Source organism: Pristiophorus japonicus, chromosome 15 (genome assembly GCF_044704955.1).
Source record: "Pristiophorus japonicus isolate sPriJap1 chromosome 15, sPriJap1.hap1, whole genome shotgun sequence".
NCBI lineage: Eukaryota > Metazoa > Chordata > Chondrichthyes > Pristiophoridae > Pristiophorus > Pristiophorus japonicus.
Genome location: NC_091991.1, coordinates 160,225,205 through 160,251,715, shown reverse-complemented (window position 1 = coordinate 160,251,715; position 26,511 = coordinate 160,225,205). Strand labels below are relative to the sequence as shown.

Here is a 26,511-nt window from a genome sequence, read left to right as displayed (position 1 = left end):
AGCTCTGGAGATTCAACGGCTAGTTTACTTAAACTCCTCTGATGATATATATTGGGTCGGATTTTGCTGTGAGCAGCAAACGATCAGTGCCAGCTATTTGTTACACTTGCCTAAAGACTTTCTATGGCAAGTTCCTGTCAGCCAACTATCCACAAAGCGCAGCGCTCTCTACAGGGCATCTGGGACCTGTGTGAACAGGACAAGCAACTGTGTATCGTGTCCTGTTCACTGTGTATTGCCACACAAAAGGTTACTGCAGAAGATAAAGGTACGCGGAGTTAGAGGAAATGTATTAGCATGGATAGAGAATTGGCTGGCTAACAGAAAGCAGAGAATCGGGATAAATGGGTCCTTTTCGGGTTGGAAATCGGTGGTTAGTGGTGTGCCACAGGGACCACAACTGTTTACAATATACATAGATGACCTGGAAGAGGGGACGGAGTGTACTATAACAAAATTTGCAGATGACGCAAAGATTAGTGGGAAAGCGGGTTGTGTAGAGGACGCAGAGAGGCTGCAAAGAGATTTAGATAGGTTAAGCGAATGGGCTAAGGTTTGGCAGATGGAATACAATATCGGAAAATGTGAGGTCATCCACCTTGGGAAAAAAAAAGTGAAAGGGAATATTATTTGAATGGGCAGAAATTACAACATGCTGCGGTGCAGAGGGACCTGGGGGTCCTTGTGCATGAATTCCAAAAAGTTAGTTTGCAGGTGCAGCAGGTAATCAGGAAGGCGAATGGTATTGCGAGAGGGATGGAGTACAAAAGCAGGGAGGTCCTGCTGCAACTGTACAGGGTATTGGTGAGGCCGCACCTGGAGTACTGTGTGCAGTTTTGGTCACCTTACTTAAGGAAGGATATACTAGCTTTGGAGGGGGTACAGAGACGATTCACTAGGCTGATTCCGGAGATGAGGGGGTTACCTGATGATAGATTGAGTAGACTGGGTCTTTACTCGTTGGAGTTCAGAAGGATGAGGGGTGATCTTATAAAAACATTTAAAATAATGAAAGGGATAGACAAGATAGAGGCAGAGAGGTTGTTTCCACTGGTCAGGGAGACTAGAACTAGGGGGCACAGCCTCAAAATACGGGGGAGCCAATTTAAAACAGAGTTGAGAAGGAATTTCTTCTCCCAGAGGGTTGTGAATCTGTGGAATTCTCTGCCCAGGGAAGCAGTTGAGGCTAACTCATTAATGTATTCAAATCACAGATAGATAGATTTTTAACCAATAAGGGAATTAAGGGTTATGGGGAGCGGGCGGGTAAGTGGAGCTGAGTCCACGGCCAGATCAGCCATGATCTTGTTGAATGGCGGAGCAGGCTCGAGGGGCTAGATGGCCTACTCCTGTTCCTAATTCTTATGTTCTTAATTTAACCAATCAGATTGAAGAATCATTATAGAGTAGTGCAGAGTCCAGGAAGTGTCAGTTAAAATATTGAATGTCAAATCAATGCAGAAAGTAAAATAAAGAGAGGGGAATGGATTAAGAGAGATTTAAAAAAAAAAGACAGAAAGGAAAAGTTAAAAAAAGACACCACACTTGTAAAAGTTAATTTTCATTGCCAGATTGTTTGGCTGTAATTAAGACTTAGCATGCCGTTAAAAGTCTAATGCCTCAATCAACACCATTTAATAAAATCAGATTATTTGGTCATTATCATATTGATGTTTATGGGAGCTTGCTGTGTGCAAATTGGCTGCTGTGGTTCCTATATTACAACAGTGGCTACACTCCAAAAGTACAGAAACTAAAACTAGGAAGCATAGTCTCAGAATAAGGGGCCGCCCATTTAAAACTGAGATGAGGAGGAATTTCTTCACTCAGAGGGTTGTATATCTGTGGAATTCTCTGCCCCAGAGAGCTGTGGAGGCTGGGTCATTAAATATATTTAAGGCGGGAATAGACAGATGTTTGAGCGATAAGGAAGTAAAGGATTATGGGGAGTAGGCAGGGAAGTGGAGCTGAGTTCATGATCAGATCAGCCATGATCTTATTGAATAGCGGAGCAGGCTCGAGGGGCCAAATGGCCTACTCCTGCTCCCATTTCTTATGTTATGTTCTTTTTAGGTGTAAAGTACTTTGGGACGTTCTGAGGTCATGAAAGGCACTATATAAATGCAGTTAGAAAGTTAACAGACTCTTCATTACTTGATTGGATGATTCTGGACAGCCTTTCTACCCCAACCCTACCTCCAATATATAATAAACAAAAATGTTCAAAGAAAATTAAAATAAAACTTCAATAATTTTTCTCCAGGGTTGCTTTCAGCCATGCCTTGGCGATTAATCTTTAATTCCTGGAGACTCCAGGGCAATACTGGAGAGTTGGCAACCTTACTCTCGGCATCGTCTTCAAAATGACCTTTCCCAGTTCCACTGCTTTTTCTCCAAAAGCAATTGCTCAGCTGAACATGGTGTTCAGATTCTACTTCTTCTGCTAACATAACCACCACTTCCCACACTTCAATTCAAAAGAGAAATAGGCTTGATCACTTTGTTGTCATGGTGACATTTCTAGGTCTCTATCAGAAATGTCTCAGGTCATAAGGTTTTGTTTTAATATAGCTAATACATCTCTAGTCAACCTCTTCCTGCCTAAACAGAACTGATACAATAAAGAAATGGTGATAAAATTAACAGTGCATACCGACCGCTACATTCATGACTTTGTGTTTCACAACATTGTGGGCCAATCTACAACACTGTGTCTAGACCAAATTACCATCTTTTTGGATACAGATCCCCAGACCAATCCTCTGTGACACAGCACTGAGTGAGTTCTGCAAATTGAGCAATACTTGGGCCTAGAAATTATACTTTCCAAGAAATGGCAGCACCTATTCTTCAAACGCTAAACGGCCTTGTAAGTCTGGTGAGCAGGAAGCGAATGCTCATTACGAGTTGCACCCCCTGCCATACTGAAAACTCATCATGCAGGGCCCACACCTGAAACAGGCACCAGGCCTGTTGCATATGCAAATAGGGCACCTAATGTCTGTTTGAGGCCCCCACTGCAACATTGGCTTGTTTTGAGGCTGCCAGATCTGCCTGCCTCAGAACAGGTAGTTCTGGAATGGGACGCAACCATCGAAAGGTTTAAAAAAAAAATACTTACATGAATGTGAAGCAGGGAGGAGCAGGATTGCTGCCACTGCACCTCCCCCCGCTGATATCCCTCCCCCGCCGCTACCCATCCTCCTCTGCTGATCACCGTCGCTAACCCCCCCACTGATTGCTGTCACTATTTCCTGACCTGGTCACCTCCCCCTTTCCAGAAGCCCCAATTTCCACACTTACACGATACCAGCAGCGGCCCAATCTTCAATCACTTCTTGCTAAAAATGGGCTTGCCTGCATTTCTAGGCCGCCCACTTTTAAATATAACACTCTGAACAATTTTTATTGTTGATCGTTAAGTACAGTGAAATTATTTCTTAAACAATGATGAATATTAGTTTAAGGATAAACAATGGACCCTAATTTGCGGCCTTTACAGGCGAGTAAAGGTGCGCACGCACCCGTGGGCGCCATGCAAGTTTAGGCATGCGCGAAAACCCGGAACTTGCGATGTCAAGAGATCGCACGAATCCCTGGGAAAGGGGCATACGTGGGCGGAGAGTTGGGCTATTTATACATTTAAAAACCTGTTAAATAAGGCACGTTTACTTTTAGCCCCTTTAAAATATGTAAATTTATTTTTCAAAACGTTACGTTTTTGCTTTAAATATTTAATTAAATGCCATTTTAATTCATTTTAAATATGTGATTTAAAAAAAATGTATTTGAAGTGTAGAAGTATTTTTGGAGGTATTCCCATTCATACTATGGGATTTCCGTTTATAAGTCTGAATGGGGATTCCCTTCTGTTATTCGTTGGGCCGGCCCACGCGAGCCCAGGGGCGCTTGCGAACCGCGTGCTCCCGAGATACGTGGGCCTCTACCCGTGGGAACCTGGACAGCCCCAGGACCGTGAGTCTCCGTACCTCCCAGACCACCAGGTACGCGGGCATTTAAGTTGCGGATTCCAGGCATTTCCCCGCGGGAAGCCTCCGACCACACAATCAGTGCCAATAACATAAATTTTGTCTTAATTTTCATTATGGTGCACAAATCCTTGTTCACATCTTTGCATTTGTTGTTTTGATAAGACTATTTCCTTTCATGTCTGAAAAGCGGTTTTATCATTATTATAGGCAGCCCCTCGGAATCGAGGAAGACTTGCTTCCACTCCTCAAGTGAGTTCTTTGGTGGCTGAACAGTCCAATACGAGAGCCACAGACTCTGTCACAGGTGGGACAGATAGTCGTTGAGGGGAGGGGTGGGTGGGACTGGTTTGCCGCATGCTCTTTCCGCTGCCTGCACTTGGTTTCTGCATGCTCTCGGCGTTGAGACTCGAGGTGCTCTGCGCCCTCCCGGATGCACTTCCTCCACTTAGGGCGGTCTTGGGCCAGGGACCTCCAGATGTCAGTGGGGATGTTGTACTTTATCAGGGATGCTTTGAGGGTGTCCTTGTAGCGTTTCCGCTGCCCACCAAGCGGTTTTAAATACTGTGCTGAATAGAATGAACATTTTTATTGTACAAAAATACTTTGTTGATTGCTGACTGTTTTGGAAATTGTTATATAGTTAACATTATGATAATATGCCATTTAAAATCCAAAACACGAGGGCGGCTTTGTTTTTTCTCTGCTGGTCACTCGCTCTTGTTATAGATTGAAGCACCCACTGGAGACAATCTGCGACTTGATATTGCCACCTTAGTGCTGCATTACAGAATCTGGCATCCTTTGAACATGATAAACTGAAAATGTGTTTGCACAAATGATGGGCAGTATTAACTGCAATAAACGAAGAGGAATTCTCAGTATTCTGGTCAAACATTTCCCAGAAAAAAAATTGTGATTCATTTATCTAAGGGCCTACTGTAACCATCACAGTCTGAACTTTTAAAGTCCAGCAAAAATATTAGCTGGCTGGCACCTACACAGTGAAAGGGCTGGCCTGGCCCAATTTTACGTTAGGAGCCCCTCCCCCTAATTTAATAGGTCGCAGGCTTGGGAAATGCTTGCTCAGAGAGCTTAGTTCACAGCGCACTTGGCTGGGGAATGGATAGTCTGGCCAGGGAGCAGCTCTTAAAGAGCTGCTGTTAGCCATTAAAGAGCGAGTTAAGGAAGGTAACTAATTATGGTGGGGAATTGACCACTATGGCACAGCCGCAACATGTGGGCGACACTGCTCCCTCCCTTTGTGCAGTTGGAGGTACCCCTGCCTAGAGAGAGCAGTCCCATTTGGGGCCGAGGACCATGCACCTATTAAAGTATAGGTGCACGTGGCATCAAAGTAGGTTGCTGATCATGTTCATACAGTCAAGCAGTTCCCTTGCACCTGGCTGAAAATGAGGAAGAATTTTTCCAGTGTCTTCTATTGTCTAGGCCCCAAGCTCTGGAACGCCATGTCTAAATCTCTCCACCTCTCTACCTCTCTTTCCTCCTTCAAGACGCTCCTTAAAACATACCTCATCTGCGCTAACTTCTACTTATGTGGCTCGGTGTCAAATTTTTATCGCATAATACTCCTGTGAAGCGCCTTGGGACCTTTCACTATGTTAAAGGCGCTATATAAATACAAATTGTTCTCGTTAGGAAGTAGGCAATGGTCAGTATGCTGCTTATTGTTACACTCATTTCTTTTGCGGCCCATCAAGGAGAGCAAGAAAGCTACATGCCATGGTAACCTTCACCTTCCCCGTTCCAGATGTGCCTGCAGGCCACCATGCTACATCTCGGTGATGGCTTGTCTTGTGAAGTGGAGGCAAAGAACAGGTCTCCTCTGATGTGTCCACGTACATACCGGGGGGGGGGGGTCTATAAATGTGGGTCACAAGGTCGTGGACAGAACCACGAGTGTTTGTTGCGCCTACATTTGCTGGCTCCTTGGCGTCCCCTTTTCTACAGCGGAACCATCCAGCATGTTTGGAAATTGGTAAGGAATGGTCATGCTCACCACTTTGTATAGTGCTATTTCAATACCTGGCAGCAATTAAAATTAGCAGTAGCAAATCAGGAAACTGAAAAAAAAATCAGAGTTGCCAGCAAAAAATAACTAATGCACAGAGAAAATTGTGCCAAAAAGAAGAAAAGAAATTTAATGACCACTAGCCAGCTAGTTTAACAGGCCTGCTAGAGCAGTCTAGGCCCCAGATTGCCAAGTGCATCTATACAAAATGACGAGTAGCAGACCATGGGCGATCCCTAACCCAGTCGGAAATTTGGGTGAGAGACCTAGTTATACAATCCAAATGAGGCCCACACAAGCCTTGAACACAGCCTTCTTCTCGTCCTCTAAATTATCATCATTTCTCCACCCTTGACCAATGCCTGTCAGGTTCCACATGCCACAAAGAGCCTTGGAAAATTTAATCTGAAATGTCATAGCACTTGATCAATACCTTCAAACAAATAATGGATTTTTTCCAGAACTTCTGCTTGAAGCTGATAAATCATTTTGACATTAGACAACTCCAGTCTTTAGCTGGACTAACCTGATGGGCTCTGCATTAATAATGCAGACTTTTTAAAGTGTCTGTTTTCAAGGAACTGCTTGCTGTGCATCCACACCCACTCAACAGGCACAATCGTGATCCATTGTCTTTATTTTTGCTCATCAAAAACAGAGCCACATAGTTGACTGAATCCAGATTGCAGTCTGATTCTTTAACGGTGCTGTTCCTTTTTGATACACTTCAATAAAACGGGCAGAAGTGGTGTACAACATTTGAGCTAATGTGAAACGGCCCAATTTGGGTAAATATCCTCACAAAGTACTGACACGGCAGCTTCCCAGAACTCCTTGTTTTCACGAACCTTGGCTCAGTGGCAGCACTCTCATCTCAGAGTCGGAAGGTTGTGGGTTCAATCCCACTCCAGAGATTTGAGTACAAGAATCTAGGCTGGCGCTCCAGTGCAGTACTGAGGGAGCGCCACACTGCCAGAGGTGTCACAAGAACATAAGAAATAGGAGCAGGAGTAAGCCATTTGGCCCCTCGAGCCTGCTCCGCCATTCAATATCATGACCGATCTGATCTTGGCCTCAATGCCACTTCTCTGCCCGCTCTCCATAATAGTCATGTTTCAGATGATACATTAAAGTGTGCCCTCTCAGGTGGATATTAAAGTTCCCACGGCAACATTCGAAGAAGAGCAGAGGAGTTCTCTCGGTGTCCTGGCCACCACTTATCCCTCAACCAACACCCAAAACAGATGATCTGATCATTTATCTCACTGCTGTTTGTGGGACCTTGCTGTGCGCAAATTGCCTGCCGCGTTTACAATAGTGACTACACTTCGAAAGTACTTCGTTGGTTGTAAAGCACATTGTGACATCCATGAGGTCATGAAAAACGCTATAGCAATGCAAGCCTTTCTTTCTTTAATACTGCAACCCATGGTGAACACCGATATATTGCACAAAAATCAAAACTGCTGTGGAAAACCAAGAATATTTAATAGGAAAAGAAAAAAAATGGAGGCAGTCACATAGGATTGGTGGTGGGGAGGGGGGAAAGACAGGAAGTCATCACTTTTTCTGTCTGTCTGTCGCACGCACATCCACACTTTTTATGTATACATATAAATCAGGAGGATCCAGATTTGATCTCTAATCCACATTGAAGTGCATTTTAAGTGTGTTATAAGACAACATTAACCATTCAACCATTCATAGATGCATTTAAAGGGAAGCTCGATAAGCACGAGGGAGAAAGGAATAGAAGGTTTTGCTGATAGGGTTAGATGAAGTAGGGTGGGGAGGTGGCTCGTGTGGAGCATAAATGCAGGCATAAACCAGTTGGGCCAAATAGCCTGTTTCTATGCTGTACCTTTGAAATAATATCATGGTCTCGCTACTGTAGTTTCTTCTCCCTCAGCCAAGCACTGCCGGGGATTTTTCAATCAACAACACAGCTCGATGCACACTACCTCACACTGACTCTGCAGTGCTTGCTGTATATCTGCTGGAGGCTGTGAAATCAGGAACATGACCGGTAGGGATGCAACAATGTGATCAGGCGTATCAAAATATGAAATCAGGTTTGGAGCAGAAACAAACAAAGCTACACCACAGCCATTTAAATTTCAATCAATGAACTTTATAGTGTCTGGTTCAGTATTCCACCATGGTTCTTGACTGCACCAAATATACTTGTGGGTAGTCATGACTGCTCTTATGAGTCTGGCCTAAACAACAAGTCCTTTCATTCAGGGTTGACAAACTTAGTTAACTACTAGCTACTACTATCACATGAGGCTGGTGCATTATCTTCTACATTTCCTTTTTGACAATTTTTCTCCTCCCACCCCCTCCCAAGGAAGTATCTACTGCTGAGGGATTGTTCCACAGGAACTGGCCATCGAGTGTCAGCTTTGTCAGGAGTACCGGCAGGCTATTCAGCTGGGAAAGGGGACAATACAACAGAGCATCCTCAATGGGAGTCCACACGCACTGACCAGACACAAAATGTTGGCCAATTTTCCCCCTCGTCCAGGCTGCAGAGGCTTTTTTTTTGTCCCCAACCAAAGATCAGCTGACTCAACACAGAATGGGCTCAAATCTGGGACCTTCATTGGTCTGTAGGGCTCAGCCACTCATTGCCTAGATCATGGGGAAAACCTCTAAAACTTGATTTGCTATGTAAAACAGTTTAACAAAAGCAATGCATATATTACATAATGTGGAATTCCGAAGTTCCAAAATCTGATTCATGTAGATTAAAATACATTTAGAGTAAAAACAAAGGTGCAAATATCTATATTATTATTAAAAGTCTTGCATCGAGCATGCACATCCTATTTGTCACACTTAATTCCTGTGTAATGATACACCTAAAATTGCTTTTAAATTCTGAGGTTTATACAGATTTCCATACTTACAATTACTTACCTTTCAGGCTTCTCTGTGCTGTCTCCGAGCTCCAGCGCCATCATCTCTCCTCTAAAATATTGACATTGATTTCAGCTCCATTGTCTGCCAGTTCTACACTGGGACATTGTTTTTTAATTAAATGTACTTGATGTTTCCCATTGCTCGTTGGGCCACACTCCTCCTCTGCATTTCTCCCACTTGGACTGGTGCCATCTTCAGCTCCCCACTTGGGCCTCAGGCTTCTGGGCGATCCCATCCACAGCTACCCACACAGGCCTTCAGTCTCGTTCCTCTGCTCTCGCCGTCCCAGTCCCTCGTCCAGGCTGGCCCGCTCTATCCTGGCTCCAGTCGCTGTCCTCGCTCTCTCTCTCTCTCTCTTTCTCCGTCAATTTCCCAGTTCAGTTCTGGGAGACCAGCTTTCCTCAGGCCACTGTGGGGGTTGGATGACTCAGGGGAGCAGCAAAGATTAGTGGGCTGGGGCGATAAGGAGGTGGGGAGGACCAGGACAACATTAGGCACAGTGGGCTAGAAATTTGCCAGCCTGTCGATATTTGTATTTTAACGTCAGTTGTGTGAAAAAATAATTAAAATTTTGCCATTTTTACAGGGGTAAATTTGACCCAAAAATACACCTGTTGATAAAAATCAGCTGGAGGATTCATGTTGGAAACCACTGTCCTCGCTAACTATACCGCGAGGCCGATAGGGGAGAAAACAAATTTTTTTTCCAAATAAAAAAATTAAATCAGAAAACATTAATATCCTTAAGTAATCAATCGCTGAAAAAGAATTTAAAGAAAACTTTGACTTACCTTTTTTGTAGGTCTTCCTACTTACCAACGTTTGAAGCTGCAATGCTTGCTTTTCTCATGCGTTGTTTTTTCACCGAGTACTGGTCCGCCGAACGGCCAAGTTTAGGCGGTCCTATTTTTTATGTATGGTGATCCGCTTTTTGACGATATTTCGAAACTGCCATTCTTGACCTTTGCGGAATTTTGTTAGGTTTCTTTTAATGATAAGAACCCCACTTTTAACGCGAGAAAAACCGCGTTAAAACATGCGTTCGGCTGGCTAATTTCTAGCCTGGCTAAGATCCTGCAATTAGGGAGGTTTTTCCAATTTTGAACGTGCCTTGTACTGATGCCATAAAAAATGCATAAACAAAAAATGAAAACACAGTGCAGGTCTCGGTGAGAATAATTTTAATTAAAACGCTCAAAAATTGCAATAAAATACATGAAAAATGACTGTTTTGAGCTGGACATCTGGTTGCAATTTGAAGAGAGTCTTTGTGCAGTGGCAGGAAACTCACGTACAAGCTCTGTAACTGGAGTAGGGGGCTATTATTATGGGCGCAGCCATTATTATGGGTGGAGATGTGTTCGGGCGGAAGGGTCGATAGATGATGGTAAAATATCGAGGAGATTGAGGCACACTGAACTTACCCGTGTAACTCACTTACGCCCAACATTCCCCGATCTGTTCGGCCGCATACTTGATTTATGCCTGTCTCTGGGCACAGATACGCAGGAAATTCCAGGCAGTGGGAGAAACAAGCAAACTGTTTCCAGAAGCTGAAAGGCCAAGAACAAGGGGCCACAGATAGAAGATTAAATGCAAGCGCTTTACGACAGAGGGCAGGAGAGACGACTTCACACAGAGTTTAGTGGATGTGATATTCACTTCCAGGGTAACTGGTTGAAGCATTCGAGATTAAATTGGACAGGTGGATGAAGAAAAGGGGTTAAAGGGGTATGGGAACATGTCATAGAACTATTTACTTATGTGGAAGGTAAATGCCAACACAGAATTGCCTGATTCCACGTTGCAACTTCTATGTATTACCATCTCCCACCTGCAAGGAAGGAAAAGGAAAACATATAGGAGAAGGCGACGACAAAAGCAAAAAAAGACATGTGACAGAACCTGAGTCAAGTCTGGCGATCAGTCCTAGGCCATCAGTTAAGGAAGAGGAATGGCGAGAGATATGGGATCAGGTGCTAAACACCATCACCTGCAGCAAAAACCTGAAGGCCAACTCATCACACACACTGCACCCCGTACTAACTCCATAATACCATCCCTCCACACCAGATGAATGCTGGAGGGAGTGTGGCCAGAAGGGCACTGTCCTTCACACATTCTGGTCATGCCCCTGCTTCTTACCATTCTGCAGTGTTCAGGAAACCCATTAGGAACATGAAAAGTCGTACAAAGTCAGTGCTGGCTCTGCCCATTCAAGAGAGAGTGTTCCCCCGCCCCCCTCACACCACCAATATGTAGGTTAGCAGATCTTACCAGCTGAAAGAAAACACGTTTGCACTCTGTGGTAGAGTACAGCCCTGCCCATAACAAACATGTGGCTGAAATACCTGCAGGTTTTATGCTGATCAGAACTATTAATGCTCATCCTCTACCTGTAACTGGGAAAATACCAAACAGTCTGGGGTCTGTTCCTGGAGACTTCAACACAAAGGGCCCAAGTTTCCACACGATAAAAAAACGGGCGCCCCTCCGAGCTGGGCGCCCGTTTTTCGCGCCTAAAACGGCGCCAGAAAAAGAAATCGCGATTCTGGAGCGTTCTGCAGCTCCTTGTCTGCCTGGCGCGGTGCCCATGGGGGCGGAGCCTACACTCGCGCCGATTTTGTAAGTGGGAGGGGGCGGGTACTATTTAAATTAGTTTTTTTTCCTGCTGGCAATGCTGCGCGTGTGCGTTGGAGCGTTCGCGCACGCGCAGTGTGAAGGAAACATTGGCACTCGGCCATTTTTGTAGTTCTTTGTAGCTGTTGAGTTTTTGAACATTTTTTAATAAAACCACATTGCCATCAGCACATCAACACTGAGAAGGCTGCAGGAAGCCTCAGAAAGTTGAGGCAGCCGTTTCCCGACGACCTCCCCCTTTTGTAACCTGCGCCTGATTTTTTAATGTGTAGAACAGGTTTTTTCAGTTCGACAAAAATCTTCACTTGCTCCATTCTACTTTAGTTTGGAGTACATTTTCACTGTGGAAACTTTCAAATCAGGCGTCAGTGGCCGGTCACGCCCCCTTTTGAATAAAAAATTCTCTTCCAAAGTAGAACTGTTCTACCTGACTAGAACTGCAGAAAAAAAAGTGGAGAATTGCGATTTCCAAGATAGTCCGTTCTCCACCAGTTGCTCCTAAAAATCAGGCGCAAATCATGTGGAAACTTGGGCCCAAAGTGTCGCCCACTCCTCAGCATCCCACCCAATTGGCGCTGAAGAGCAATGAACCCAACTCAATGAACACCACTATTCAAGGCCACATCCACCAGGCCTAACTAACCTCCAGACTCAAAATTTAAACAAGCTATCTCAACCCTGCATTACCCGCAGTACAAGCAGTAATTTCTTGGAACCGAGGTGTATCAATGTTGTTCTCCTGCAAGCTCAGTGCAATCAAAATATACAATTACTTCCTAATATATATAATATACACTTACAGCTATTATGCTTCATAAAATATGGGCATAAATGTACACTTAACTGTAGAGTGTCCTCATTAAATATATATGTGAACATGCACTTAAATATGTAGTGGCTTCAAATAATGGATCTGAAGTTGCTTTAAAAAAATGGTGTCTGAACGACGCACGCCATTATTAATGTGCAAATTAGCCAACAACTTGTGGTGAGGAAGAGATAACCCGTGAATTGCGAATCGCCACAAGTTGCTGGCCGATTTGCATTGCTCTGCCGTTAGCTTCATGAAAACAGCATCTCCGTGATTTGCATGAAGTTGCTGCATTTTGCATATTAATACCCTATAAACAGAAAGGCACGTCTAGTAATTAAAGCTTAAGAATCCTTTTATCGACATGTTAATGACTGCCAATCAACCTTTCTTGTCCAGAAAGTGAACAATTAAAAGTGTGGAGTCTCATTCTTTCAAGTAGTGAATTACTGCTGGAGAATTAAAAAATGCCACATTTTAAAGTTTTTAATTTCTTTTCGTACTTTATCTTTGCTTTTTTTCTTTCTCTCAATCCAATCTTGCCTTCCCTCTCTATTTCTCTTTCTGTATCTGATTTTGACATTGAATTCACCCATTCTACTTCACTCTCCTTGCTCTGTTTATTTCTGAATCCTCAAGTCACATTGGTTAAGTCTCTTCCCTGTTGGTCCTGTTGTTCACTAAGATCACAGATACCCTTGTTGCCCTCATCACATGTTGCTGGCCGATTTGGCCTTTATCAGCTCACAATTCCAGCAACTTTGTGGCCAACATTTCATTGGGGAGACCAAGCCTAGATTGGGTGACCCTGAGCTTCCGGTCGCCTGTCACTTTAATTTCCACTCCGACCTTGGTCTCCTACACGGTTCCATCGAAGCTCAACGCAAGCTCGAGGAACAGCACCTCATCTTTAGTTTAGGCACTTTACAGCCTTCTGGACTCAACATCGAGTTCAACAATTTCAGAGCGTAACCTCTGCCAATCTTTGGCTCCCCTTCCCTGCCACCCCCCACCCCCAACCCACCCCCAAGCCTGTTTCTTTCTTTCTTTTTTCCTCCTAGTCTCTAATGGCAGTGGTCATTATCCCGCTATTCACACCCTATCTTGACTAATGTTTTTCTAACTCCTGGCGTTACCATTTCAAATTGGCCCATCATCCCTTTTGTCTCTCTAATTTCTCCTGTCTTCCAACCTATCACAGACCTTCCCTTTTGTTCTTCCTTCCCCTCCCCCTTTCAGTGCTTGTTCAGAATCTGTTCTTTCCGAACATTCACCAGTTCTGACGAAGGGTCATCGACCCCAAACGTTAACTCTGCTTCCTCTCCACAGATGCTGCGTGACCCGCTGAGATTTCCAGCATTTTCTGTTTTTGTTTCTTTTTGAGCTGATGGGCGCAGGAAAAAGTCCAACTAACGGGGCACGCCGTGAGATGGCCCACTCCAGCAAAGTCTGGGCCAATATGCTTGAATGTACACCTACATTTATCATTGTTTCAAAAATCTAGACGTGAATGTACTTGCTTGAGAACTCAATAAAAAACAACTGAAGAAGAAAAGCAGAAGTGAAGAGAAAGAGAAACACACAAACTGGAGGAGAGAGATCAAAATAGCAACACAAAGGCAAAATGCACACGTAGGAAAGACGTCATAGCTTCTGTCTTACCATGTGCAAAGCCACAGGAAATACACTGGTACTTTTAAACTTGGGGCTGCTGTGCAGTTTTGAGCTTACTGAGTTGCATAATATAGTGCTGTGGGATTGGTAACGTCACTAGAAACCAATGCTTCAGGCTCCAGAGTGGTACTGTCCAAAGGGAACGTTGGTGCCCAATGTTTGTGCAAAACGTCAATAGGGGTTATTTTCACTATCAGCAAGGTGGAAAACTGCTAGTAGATAATCAGCCGTGCATTATACACCCCGCCCGCCCCTTTTGTTTCCGTTGTCTTCAACTCCATCAGTTTTCAGAAGATGACCACAGAGAAAATCAGCAATAAACAGAAAGTAAGTAAAGAAATGTACACAATAAATTCATATTTTACTTAATTTTTCATTCATTTAAAAAATAAGTTTCCTTTAAATTGGACCTGAAGGATTTTAACCTTTTATGTCCTCAGGAGGTCCCAAAGCGCTTCACGACCAATTAATTATTTTTGAAGTGTCGTCACTGTGGACTGCGGAAGCCAATTTCATGCATGGCAAGCTCCCACGAACACCAAATAAGACAAATGACCAATGAATCTGTTTTGGTGTTGTTGATTGAGGGAGTAATGCTGGCCGGGAAACCAGGGGAATTCCCTGCTCTATTTTAATCTTTTACATCCCCCCTGAACAGAGCCTCAGTTTAATGTCTCCTCTAAAAGATGGCAGTTCTAGAAATGCAGCAGTCCCTCACTAATGCACTAAAGTGTCAGCCCAGGTTATGTGCTTAAGGCCTGGAGAGCAGTTGAACCCTGTCATCTGACTCAGAGGCGAACATGCTACCAAATGAAGCAAACTGAATAAATACAAGAGTTATTTCTGTGAACAGGAAAATCTTAACATTTGGAACACAGCTTCAGAAATCGAGTTTTAAATGTAAATCATATCGACGACACAATAAGCCACACAATGAGCATTTAAGTTTAGATCAGAGAAGCTGAACTTAATGTAAAATCCCTATTTGTTTGGCTATCATCACCAGTAAGGTAAAGAGTAATTGTTCTCACCTAAGAATGTACCGATGAATCCCAGTGCAAAGAAGCTGCTCAGGACAAAGAGGATGCCTACTAGTAACAGGCCAAGGCCTGCGTAAAAAGCTGCAACACTGTCGAGGACTTGAACCTTTGGCTGACTCTTCATTGCTTCAGTAAAACTACAGGAAAGGCACAGACGGCACTAGTTAGACAAGAAATTAAACACAAATCAGCTTTATGGCTTTATTTGTTTCTGTAATTGGAAAAACAAGGTCTCCATTCTGTCTGGACTGTAGATACAAAGTTTGGCTGCAGATTGAATGTAAATAATTGGCACATAAAAACAGAAAACAGGAAAATTACTTTACGGGTAAATTATTAGAAACTGAAAAAAGAAATACCAGTAAAATGAATCGACATGTCCATTATACTACAGTTACTACATCATAGTTTGAATTAAATCCATTTCTTGTGGGTCAAAGTAAACCATCCCATATTTTAATATAAAAGGTAGAACATTACTTTAATAAATATCACTGTACTGAATCTTATTAATCTGAAGATTTCCTTTTAATGAGCTGTTGTTATTCTGTGCAAAGTGTAGCTTTTGGAAATAGTAACACAGTACTATAGTTTAGTATCTGTTCTTAAGATCGAGGAGCAAAAACTTAAGAGTTAAATTTAGAGTCCACTTTCTTACTGTGGATATTACGTACATCAAAAGTGAGTGAAACTTTTAATAGCTGTTAGAGACAGAGTGGAGACTTTCATTCCATTTGTCGGGTACTTCACATCGAGCGCCCACGTGAACAATGTTTGCACTCACTATCGCCATACAATCTCTATCGATGAATTTGCTGGTTCTTCCTACATTGCTGCCAACATGTACTGCGCACTTCTTGGGCAGAATTTTCTGAGGGCAAGTGCCACCGGTGGAACGTCATACACAGTGGGAGGGTTATTGGAAAACTGCGCTCCCTTTTGTCCATCACTGTGCAAGGCCCCGTGGCCAGTGATATGGGATCTCAAAGTTCCATCCAGTGCATTGCGACCACCGTCCCCTTACAGGATAGCAGTTGCATATGGTACAATTTATGCCAGAAAGTAAATAAAATTTAATTGAAATGCTTTTTGCTGCACTTTCTAACTTGGATACTGTTCTTGCAGTAGGAAGAGAGAAGGAAAGGTAAATTAAAAAAGATAACAGAAATGCCATCAGCTAAATTATGAGTGAAGGTGCCATTTGATTTTTTTAAATGCAAAATAACATTTATAGCTTACATTTTCTGTTATCAACATTCTCTATTATAAATTCCTACATCCACATTTATAATAAAAACTGCCAATGTAAACTTGTCACACTGTAACTGCAGTGGAAACACTATCGTCAAAAGCTCACGGGGTTGGGGGTAATATATAAGCATGGATAGAGGATTGGCTAACTAACAGAAAACAGAGAGTCGGGATAAATGGTTCATTCTCTGGTTGGCAATCATTAACTAGTAGGGTGCCGCAGGTATTGGGGCTGGGACCCCAACTATTTACAATCCATATTAACGACTTGGAAGGGACTGAGTGTAACGTAGCCAAGTTTGCTGATGATACAAAGATGGGAGGAAAAGCAATGTGTGAGGAGGACACAAAAAATCTGCAAAAGGACATAGACAGGATAAGTGAGTGGACAAAAATTTGGCAGATGAAGTATAATGTTGGAAAGTGTGAGGTCATGCACTTTGACAGAAAAAAAATCAAAGAGCAAGTTATTATTTAAATGGAGAAAGATTGCAAAGCACTGCAGTACAGTGGGACCTAGGGGTACTTCTGCATGAAACACAAAAGGTTAGTATGCAGGTACAGCAAGTGATCAAGAAGGCCAATGGAAACTTGGCCTTTATTGCAAAGGGGATGGAGTATACAAGCAGGGAAGTCTTGCTACAGTTATACAGGTTATTGGTGAGGCCACACCTGGAATACTGCATGCAGTTTTGGTTTCCATATTTACGAAAGGATATACTTGCTTTGGAGGCAGTTCAGAGAATGTTCACTAGGTTGATTCTGGGGGATGAGGGGGTTGACTTATGAGGAAAGGTTGAGTAGGTTGGGCCTCTACTCATTGGAATTCAGAAGAATGAGAGGTGATCTTATTGAAACATATAAGATTATGAGGGGGATTGACCAGGTGGATGCAGAGAGGATGTTTCCACTGATAGGAGAGACTATAACTAGGGGGCATAATCTTAGAATAAGGGGCCGTCCATTTAAAACTGAGATGGAGGAGAAATTTCTTCTCTGTGGGTTGTAAATCTGTGGAATTCGCCGCCGCAGAGAACTGTGGAAGCTGGGACATTGAATAAATTTAAGACAGAAATAGACAGTTTTTTAAACGATAAAGGAATAAGGGGTTATGGGGAGCGGGCAGGGAAGTGGAGCTGTATCCATGATCAGATGAGCCATGATCTTATTGAATAGTGGAGCAGGCTCGAGGGGCCGTATGGCCTACTCCTGCTCCTATTTCTTATGTTCTTATGTCACCAATGCCGTAAGAGTGTAATTACAGCACGACAAGTTTACACAGACAGTTTCCATTCTAAGTGCATAGGAACTTATAGTGGGAATATAAAAACAAGGACAGAATGTGACTTTAAATTGGGGGCTGACTCACATCTGTGTGCTCTGGTTCAAATACCTCCCGACTGCTAACCCCACGCCACCTGGAAACCATACTTGGTCATGTTGAACGCTATTGGAGATCTACTCGTCGATACAATTAACAATTAGAACATAAGAATATAAAAACATAAGAATTGGGAACAGGAGGAGGCCATCTAGCCCCTCGAGCCTGCTCCGCCATTCAACAAGATCATGGCTGATCTGGCTGTGGACTCAGCTCCACTTACCCGCCCGCTCCCCATAACCCTTAATTCCCTTATTGGTTAAAAATCTATCTATCTGTGATTTGAATACATTCAATGAGCTAGCCTCAACTGCTTCCTTGGGCAGAGAATTCCACAGATTCACAACCCTCTGGGAGAAGAAATTCCTTCTCAACTCGGTTTTAAATTGGCTCCCCCGTATTTTGAGGCTGTGCCCCCTAGTTCTAGTCTCCCCGATCAGTGGAAACAACCTCTCTGCCTCTATCTTGTCTATCCCTTTCATTATTTTAAATGTTTCTATCAGATCACCCCTCATCCTTCTGAACTCCAACGAGTAAAGACCCAGTCTACTCAATCTATCATCATAAGGTAACCCCCTCATCTCTGGAATCAGCCTAGTGAATCGTCTCTATACCCCCTCTAAAGCTTCCTTCCTTAAGTAAGGTGACCAAAACTGCACGCAGTACTCCAGGTGCGGCCTGACCAACACCCTGTACAGTTTGCAGCAGGACCTCCCTGCTTTTGTACTCCATCCCTCTCGCAATGAAGGCCAACATTCCATTCGCCTTCCTGATTACCTGCTGCACCTACAAACTAACTTTTTGGGATTCATGCACAAGGACCCCCAGGTCCCTCTGCACGCAGCATGTTGTAATTTCTCCCCATTCAAATAATATTCCCTTTTACTGTTTTACCCCCCCCCCACCCCCCCCCCCAAGATGGATGACCTCATATTTTCCGACATTGTATTCCATCTGCCAAACTTTAGCCCATTCGCTTAACCTATCTAAATCTCTGTGCAGCCTCTCTGCATCCTCTACACAACCCGCTTTCCCACTAATCTTTGTGACTAGCATTTGTCCATAGCATTACACCTTGCCAAGTATTTAAGGAAGGATATACTTGCATTGGAGGCTGTTCAGAGAAGGTTCATTAGGTTGATTCCGGAGCTGAGGGGGTTGACTTATGAAGATAGGTTGAGTAGGTTGGGCCTATGCACATTGGAGTTCAGAAGAATGAGAGGTGATCTTATTGAAACTTATAAGATAACGAGGGGGCTCGACAAGGTGGATGCAGAGAGGATGTTTCCACTCATATTGGAAACTAAAACTAGGGGAACTAGTCTTAGAATAAGGGACTGCCCATTTAAAACTGAGATGAGGAGAAATTTCTCAGATGGTTGTAAATCTGTGGAATTCTCTGCCCCAGAGAGCTCTGGAAGCTGGGTCATTGAATATATTTAAGGTGGAGATACAGATTTTTGAGTGATTAGGGAGTAAAGGGTTATGGGAGCGGACAGGAAAGTGGAGCTGAGTCCATGATCCGATCAGCCATGATCTTATTGAATGGCGGAGCAGGCTCGAGGGGCCAAATGGCCTACTCCTGCTCCTATTTCTTACGTTTCTTATGAATTACATCTGAAGTGCAACTTCAAAGGCATCAAACCTCCAAAGCATTATATTGTAGAATAAATAAAATCACAATTAGTTCAAATAACCACTTGCTGTTAAGGAACCAATCCAATGTCAAACTAACTAAATGTCAACAAATCAAAATTATAAAATGGACCGGACAGAAAGAACAGCAAATGAAACACCTCGATTTGTTTTTAAAGTTACCATTTACCAACTGGCAATAGAACAAAATCGAACAATCAAATTTCTCAAATAGCTTCTTTACACTGTTTTCGGCTGCCATTTTTTTTCTTCACACAGGTCAAAGTATAGGGCCAGAAATAATATAACCCAAAAAACTGCACGATTCTGAAGAAAAAAAAACTCACAAAATTGGTTATTTAATGTTAGAAATGTCTACATGAAATCCCTACACTTCTTTCAGGGCCGTTAGTTGGAGGTTTCATATGGGCCTCGAGTGCTGGAGCTTTCTAGCTGTTATAGACAAATCCTGTGTGTGATGAGAGAGAAAGAAAAAATGCGAGGGAGAGATGCATCGTGAAAATTCTAGTTTTCGCTCTGTCCCTCTACAACTAGAATACCTAGAATACACCACAACAATCCAGTCGCATGACAACCATGAAGCAAGTGTATAGATAACTGCATTTCATTCGGTTTGAGACATGAAATTTAAAAGAAAGAATCGGGACTAAAATTGTTGGGTTGATTTGTGTGCGTCACTTTGGAAACTGATGCTCATGATGTGCTTTGAGCCAGTCAGTCGGTGAGTAAGTACCAGAAAATAGGGGAATACCAGCTGTCCAGTTTCTGGTTATTGGATACTTGATGCTGGCAGTGATCTCTTTGGGCAGTGCTACACCAAATATAGCTTCAGCAAGAACTACAAATCTACTGTGAGAAGTAAAGGAGAGAAAATGTGGAGAAACTGGAGAAGCTGGGATTGTTCTCTTCAGAGCAGAGAAGGTTAAGGGGAGATTTAATAGAGGGGCTCAAAGTTATGACGGGGTTACTATATTATCGATCGGGAGAAACTGTTTCCAGTAGCTAGAGGATCGGTAACCAGTGGAGACAGATTTAAGGTCATTGACAAAACAACCAGAGGGGAGATGAGGAGAATTCTTTTTATGATCTGGAATGCACTGCTTGAAAGGGTGGTGAAAGCAGCTTCAATTGTAACTTTCAAAAGAGAATTAGATACATACTCAAAAAGGAAATATTTGCAGGGCTATGGGGAAAAAGCAGGGGAGTGGGACTAATTGGTAGTCCTTTCAAAGTGCTGACACAGGCACGATGATCTCCTTCAGGGCTGTATGATCTGATGAAAATTAAATTATGATTATGAAAATTTTGTAAATCAGAGGAAAAGGTGGTGGATTTTGAGGAAGGAAAAATACACAAAATGAATGACTTGCCTCTTACTAAAGTACTACACATCCACCTTGGAAGATAGAACCAAAAATAATTTATCATGTAAATAACAGGAAATGCAAGATTTTGAGGAGGGAAGAAGGTTACTTGCATTTTAAATAAGTTTCGCAGAGCATTAGGTAAATGGTGTCACAAATATTATATCATGAACTGGTCTTTCAGTGTCGAAGGTCCATAATATTTTTATCTCATGTGAAATGTTGTTTCAGTACGTTTTCTGCTACAGAATTGAGTGAATCACTGTTGCTGTTAGTCTACAGCAGGGTTGTGGGAACATCAGAACCTGCAATCCAGAGGCTGGGCTACCTGTGAGCAATACTATGGGACACCAACACGTTAAAAATAAATTGTGTCGATGCACCAGCTGTATAATGTTTAGAATTAACATAATGAATGCTATGGAGCAGGTGGAAGTGGCACTGTGTCAGTTGTGGCTCAGTGGGCAGCATGCGCGCCTCGGAGTCAGAAGGTTGTGGGTTCAAGTCCCACTCCAGGAACCCAAGCACATAAATCTAGGCTAACACTCCAGTGCAGTGCTGCACTGTCGGAGGTGCCATCTTTTGGATGTGACGTTATACCGAGGCCCCATCTGTTCTCTCAGGTGGACCTAAAAGATCCCATGGCACTATTTTGAAGAAGAGCAGGGGAGTTATCCCCAGTGTCCTGGCTAATATTTATCCCTCAATCAACATAACAAAAAACAGATTATCTGGTCATTCATCAACATAGGCAGTCCCTCGAAATCGAGGAAGACTTGCTTCCACTCTAAGAATGAGTTCTCAGGTGACTGAACAGTCCAATACGGGAATTACAGTCTCTGCCACAGGTGGGACAGACCGTCGTTGCAGGAAAGGGTGGGTGGGGAGTCTGGTTTACCTCCCGCTCCTTCCACTGCCTGCACTTGCTTTCTGCATGCTCTCGGCGATGAGACTAGAGGTGCTCAGCGCCCTCCCTGATGCTCTTCCTCCACTTAGGGCGGTCTCTGGCCAGGGACTCCCAGGTGTCGGTGGGAATGTTGCATTTTATCAAGGAGGGTTTGAGGGTGTCCTTGAAGCATTTCCTCTGCCCACCTTGTGCTCACTTGCCGTGTAGGAGTTCCGAGTAGAGCGCTTGCTTTGGGAGTTTTGTGTCAGGCATGCGAACAACATGGCCCGCCCAATGGAGCTGGCTAATTGTGGTCAGTGCTTCAATGTTGGGGATGTTGGCCTGATCGAGGACACTAACATTGGTGCATCTGTCCTCCCAGGGGATTTGCAGAATCTTGCGGAGACATCGTTGATGGTATTTCTCTAGCGATTTGAGGTGTCTACTGTATATGGTCCATGTCTCTGAGCCATTCAGGAGGGCGGTTATCATTACAGCCCTGTAGACCATAAGCTTGCTGCCAAATTTGAGGGCCTGATCTTCGAGCAATCTCTTCCTCAAGCGACTGAAGGCTGTGCTGGCACACTGGAGACGGTGTTGAACCTCGTCATCGATGTCTACCCTTGCTGATAATAGGCTCCCGAGTTGTCCAGGGCCACGCTGTGGATCTTGATGACTGGGGGGCAGTGCTGTGTGGCAGGGCCAGGTTGGTGGAGGACCTTAGTCTTATGGATGTTTAGTGTAAGGCCCATGCTTTTATATGCTTCAGTGAAGATGTTGACTATGACTTGGAGTTCAGCCTCTGAATGTGCGCAGACACAAGCGCTGTCCGCGTACTGTAGCTCGACGACAGAGGATGGGACGGTCTTGCATCTGGCCTGGAGACGACGAAGGTTGAACAGGTTCCCACTGGTTCTGCAGTTTAGTTCCACTCCAGCGAGCTTGTTGAGTGTGAGGTGGAGCATTGCAACAAGGAAGATTGAGAAGAGGGTTGGCGCGATGAGGCAGCCCTGCTTGACCCCGGTCCGGACGTGGATTGGGTCTGTGATGGATCTGTTGGTCAGAATCACGCCTTGCATGTCGTCATAGAGCAGGTGGTGGATGGCGACAAACTTTTAGGGGGCATCCGAAATGGAGGAGGACGCTCCATAGTCCCTCGCAGTTAACAATGTCAAAGGTCTTTGCAAGGTCAAAGGTGGCCATGTACAAGAGTTGGTGCTGTTCCCTGCATTTCTCTTACAGTTGTCGCGCCATAAAGATCATGTCCGTTGTACCCCATAGTGGACGGAATCCGCACTGACTCCGGGAGGAGCTCCTCAGCCACAGGAAGAAGACGGTTGAGGAGGATTCTAGCGATGACCATCCCAGTGGCTGATAACAAGGAAATTCCTCTGTAGTTGCCGCAGTCGGAATTGTCCCCTTTTTTTTTTTAAAGACAGTCACGATTATTGCATCTCTGAGATCTCCCATCATGCTCTCCTCCTTCCAGATGAGAGAGATAAGGTCATGCATTCGTGTCAATAGTACCTCTCCGCCATATTTCAGTGCCTCACGGGGATTCCATCCCCTCCCAATGCCTTGTTGCTCTTGAGCTGACGGATGGCCTTTTCTACCTCGTGCAGGGCTGGGGTTTTGCTGAGATGGTGGCAGGTAGCATGCTGCGGGATGGTGTCAAGGACATTCGTGTCAAAGGCAGTCTCTCGGTTAAGGAGATCTTGAAAGTGCTCCTTCCAGCGGGTCCTGACTGCCTCGGTGTCCTTGATGAGTGTCTCCCCGCTCTTGGCTAGCAGTGGGGTGGGGCCTTGGGTGCTTGGGCCGTAGGTTGACTTGACCGCGATAAAGAATCCTCGCACATCATGGCTTTCGGCCAGCTGCTGAATCTCCTGTGCTTTCTCCACCCACCATCTATTCTTTAGGTCATGGGGTTTTTGTTGGACCTCGGCCTTAAGCCGTCTGTAAAACTGCTTTACTGCTCCAGAGTTGGGTTGTTGTTATAGGTTCAGAAATGTCCTGCACTTGCGATTTATTAGCTCTTGGATCTCCTGGTCATTCTCATCAAACCAGTTCTGTTGTTTCCTGGTTGAGTGACCGAGCGTCTTTGCGCAGGCACTGGTTATGGTGGCCTGGAAGGCAGACCAAGCACTCTGGGCATTCTGCGCCTCGGGGTCATCAAGGGTCGCCAGGTTAGCGGTGAGGTGCTGGCTGTATACGGCTCTCTTAGCTGGGTCTTTGAGTGCCCCAGCGTTGATTTTTTTGTGGCACTGCTTCTGCTGCCGTCGCCGCTTTGGGGCTATATTGATGTTGATGATGGAATGGATTAGGGGTTCACAACCCTCTGAGTGAAAACATTTCTCCTCATCTCGGTCCTAAATTTCCTAATCTGTATCCCGAGACTATGACCCCTTGTTCTAGACTTCCCAGCCAGGGGAAACATCCTCTCCACATCCAGTCTGTCCAACCCCATCAGAATTTTATACGTTTCAATGAGATCCCCTCTCATTCTTCTAAACTCTAGTGAATACAGGCCTAGTTGACCCAACCTCTCCTCGTACGACAGTCCTGCCATCCCATGCATTAATCTGGTGAACCTTCGCTGCACTCTCTATGGCAAGTATATCCTTTCTTTGGTAAGGAGACCAAAACTACACACAATATTCCAGGTGTTGTCTCACCAAGGCCCTATATAACTGTAGTAAGACAGCCTTGCTCCTGTACTCAAATCCTCTTGCAATGAAGGCCAACATACCATTTGCCTTCCTAACTACTTACTGCACCTGCATGTTTGCTTTCAATGACTGGAGTACAAGGACACCCAGGTCCCTTTGTACATCGACATTTCCCAAGTTATCACCATTTAAATAATACTTTGTCTTTATGTTTTTCCTCCCGTGAAGCGGCTTGGGATGTTTTTAGAACAGCTATATAAATGCAATTTTTAGTAAATCAAATGGCATAGAATCTTCCAGCACAGAAGGAGGCCATTCAGCCTAATGTGCCCATGCTGGATCTTTTAAAGAGCTATCCAATTAGTCCCACTCCCCTGCTCTTTCCCCATAGCCCTGCATGATCAGGTCTATTAGTGAATTTTATGTGTTGTTTAGCCTTAGCATTTTTCATATTCTGGATCTGTATCACTATCTATTCATCTTTACAACATTTCTGTTCACTGAACAAAAAGTACAAGCTGCCCTAAAGCTTTATGTCTTTCTTTGATGTTGAATTGAAACGGGTATTGTCTATAGATCTGACCTGAGGCTTGTACTATTCTACCAACTCGGATAAACAACCATGACTTTACTTTTTTTTTAAATCATGAAATATAGTTAAATCTGTATCAAAGATAGAGATACTGACAACGCACCAAAGTCCCATGGCCATATAATATTAATGAAGGAATAGCAGCACATTTGGACTGAAAAATGAAGAAAGACTGGATCAACTAGGCTTATAGTCACTGGAATTTAGAAGAATGGGAGGGGATCGCATAGAAACATTTAAAATTCTGACGGGATTGGACAGGTTAGATGCAGGAAGAATGTTCCTGATGTTGGGGAAGTCCAGAACCAGGGGTCACAGTCTAAGGATAAGGGGAAAGCCATTTAGGACCGAGATGAGGAGAAACTTCTTCACTCACAGAGTTGTTAACCTGTGGAATTCTCTACCACAGAAAGTTGTTGATGCCAGTTCATTAGATATATTCAAGAGGGAGTTAGATGTGGCCCTTACGGCTAAAGGGATCAAGGGGTATGGAGAGAAAGCAGGAATGGGGTATTGAAGTGCATGATCAGCAATGATCACATTTAATGGTGGTGCAGGCTCGAAGGGCCGAATGGCCTACTCCTGCACCTATTTTCTATGTTTCTATGAATTCAGTTGAATAGTACAAGGCAAACGCAAAATGCTGCAAATCTGAAATAGAAACAGTGAATGCTGGAAACGCTCAATGACTGTGGAGAGAGGAAGAGTTAAAGTTTCAGGTTGATGACCTTTCATCAGAGCTAGATGTTAGAGAGTAACAGCTTTTACACTGTGATCAGCAGGAGAAACCCTGGCTGATTTCCTCTCTCTCTAATCCACGGGGCACTGGAGTGTGATCAGGATCAGAAACCCAGGATAATTTCAACTCTATCTAAACCAGGGGTAACTGGACAGTGATCATCAGCAGCAGATTTGGCTGATTGCTCCTATTTATAACCCAGGGGTCACAGGGCAGTGATCAGGAACCCTGGTGATTTGCCTCTCATCATCATAGGCAGTCCCTCGAAACAAGTGTGACTTGCTTCCACGCCAAAAAGGGATGAGTTCACAGGCGTTTCAATGAAGGACCTAATATTCCAGGTCCCAAACTACATCTTGAAGGGTGGAAGATGCCTGTGCGTGGATTTTTTTTTTAACGTGTGGTGGCCGTTGCACACCAGCCATCATACGGGCTTGACAGAACTAGGTCTTGGTCCAGTGGCAAGGAGTAACCAAGAAGACTGGAGACCAGCTCTACTGCACGGACCTAGTGCGCGCACACATCGCAGTGTGGGCTGGCCACTCTCTAACCTATTGCTGACTGCACAGTGATCAGGAGCAGGAACCCTGGCTGATTTACACTCTCTCTAACCCAGGGGGGTCACTGGACTATGATCAGGAGCAGGAACACTGACTGATTTCTGCTCTCTCTAGCCAGGGGTCCCTTTACAGTGAACATGAAGTGAACCCTGGCTGATTTCCCCTCTCCCACTAATGCAGGTGTCACAGGAGTGATCAAGAGCAGGAACCCTGCCTGATACTCCTCTCTCTAACTTAAGGGTTCACTTGGCAGTGATCAGGAGCACAGGAGCAAGAACACTGGCTGATTGCCACTCTTTCTCTAA

General features: G+C 44.1%; 1 protein-coding gene across 3 annotated transcripts in view; it reads right to left on the bottom strand.

Annotated features, from left to right (window-relative positions):
- Window positions 1–26,511, bottom strand: part of pemt (phosphatidylethanolamine N-methyltransferase) — a 137,587-nt gene that overhangs the window by 31,730 nt on the left and 79,346 nt on the right. For all 3 annotated transcript variants that reach the window (XM_070901208.1, XM_070901209.1, XM_070901210.1), the window contains one exon: window positions 15,103–15,248. In XM_070901208.1, coding sequence (XP_070757309.1) covers window positions 15,103–15,248 — 146 coding nt within the window. The remainder of the gene's footprint in view (window positions 1–15,102; window positions 15,249–26,511) is intronic.